The sequence below is a fragment of the Echinops telfairi genome, unplaced genomic scaffold (assembly GCF_000313985.2).
Source record: "Echinops telfairi isolate 266 unplaced genomic scaffold, ASM31398v2 ScPeMD7_7473;HRSCAF=8511, whole genome shotgun sequence".
NCBI classification, from domain to species: Eukaryota; Metazoa; Chordata; class Mammalia; order Afrosoricida; family Tenrecidae; genus Echinops; species Echinops telfairi.
This window is the reverse complement of record NW_022111377.1, coordinates 7,699,224-7,700,905: the sequence shown is the minus strand read 5'-3', so window position 1 is coordinate 7,700,905 and position 1,682 is coordinate 7,699,224. Positions and strand designations below refer to the sequence as shown.

The following is a 1,682-nucleotide window of genomic DNA, read 5'->3' as shown; positions in this document are numbered from 1 at the left end:
ACTGCTACTCTTTACAGGAGTGGAAAGCCTCATCCTTCTCCCTTGGGATGGCTGCTGGTTTCGAACTGCTGACCTGGCTGTTAGCACTCAAACCTGTGCTGCCAAGGATCTTTGAAGAAAGGTAATTCATTGTGAGAACAAACTTCCCCCAAATAATAATGCTAGCACCTACGTAGTTCGAGAGTTATGGAATATTAAAAATACAGATAAGAATTGAAATGTTTTGCATTTTACAGGAGGACACACCACCAATGCAGGGCTTGGGGTGCGGTGAGCTGGGGAAGGGGTGTCAGCCTACCTCGGGGGCGATGTAGTCCGGGGTCCCGCAGAAAGTGTTTGTCCTCGCATCTCCCAGCATATTTTCCTTGCACATCCCAAAGTCCGCGATTTTAATATGCCCGTCTTTGTCCAACAGGATATTATCTAGCTTCAAGTCCCTGAAAGAAAAGCAAAGAAGCCTCACTATGAGGGAGTCCATGTGATGGACAGAAAATGACCCCCGGTGAGCCTGTGGAAGCCTGGCTCGCTCTCTCCAGCGCTGGTCTGCGGGCCCTTGCTCTTGACTCCTGGGGGTGGGGTAGGGCACGTGGTTAGCCTGTTCAGGGTCTGTCTCAGATGGAGGATTGCATCCTCCCTGGCCAGCACAGCACTTGGCACATCGTTGGAGCTTCATTTATATGCCTGTACCAGCTGATTCAGCAGTTAGTGACAGTCCTTACAGGTGCACTGGGGCAGCATGGTCACAGCAAGGGCTTCCAGTTTGCCACCAGCAGCCTCCCTTCTCCCTCGTGTTTTCCTAAGCACAGCTCTGCCACTCCCATCCTAACCCCTAGTTGTTTTTTTTAATGTGCTACTTTAAAAATGAGCATCATGCTCGTACCAAAATACCTCCTTGGGGAAGAGAACACTTGGCAAGCAAGCAGAAGGTGTTATTTGCATAAAAATGGGGGTAATCTCGCTCCTGTAACATTAATTTTAAGAGAGGCCTTCAAGAAGTAGTGTCTGATGTCAACAAAGTGCTAGTGATGAAATGCTACCAGAGGCTCCCATGTGCTGGTCTGGGGGGGTATCTAAAACTCCCCAACAGGTATAGTCAGAGCTCGGCTTGTATGCAAGGCTGGAGTACAGACAGAGCTAATCTTTCAACAGAATAGCTAGCAGTCACTAGTTCCTCTTCCGGACCTAGCAAGTAGTACAGTTAAAGATATGGTTGGATGCGAGCTTAAGTCTGAGACTCCTTCTTCCACTACCCTTTTTGGTGGTGATGGTGAGGGAGAAAAGTTCCCCCAATATATTGAATTTATGGTATTTTCCATATCTCATTCTGTTGTGCACAGGATCGCTGTGGGCCAGTGCTGACTTCATGGCATCTATCAATAATAATAACCATATTATCTATAGACTTCTTTTTTTGTAAATAAATTATTTATACTGCATCCCATTCTAATACCAAGTAAGGATGTGTTTCCTAGCTAGAATAAATAATTCTATATGGCAATTCTAAATAAGATATGGTAACACCTACAGTGAAAAATTAGAAGTATAATATACATCTAAAATATACATATATAATGTATAAAAATAAAATAAATACTGTAAGGAGAAATGAAGTCTTGATACATGCTGCAGCATGAATGAACCTTGAGATCTCATGCTGAGTGAATATCAGTCACTCAGCAAAG

At 44.5% G+C, this 1,682-nt stretch overlaps 1 protein-coding gene across 1 annotated transcript in view; it reads right to left on the bottom strand.

The window, feature by feature from the left end:
* Window positions 1-1,682, bottom strand: part of PRKCQ (protein kinase C theta) — a 116,229-nt gene that overhangs the window by 38,528 nt on the left and 76,019 nt on the right. The window contains exon 13 of the mRNA XM_004712624.4: window positions 299-437. Within this exon, the coding sequence (XP_004712681.2) occupies window positions 299-437 (139 nt within the window). The remainder of the gene's footprint in view (window positions 1-298; window positions 438-1,682) is intronic.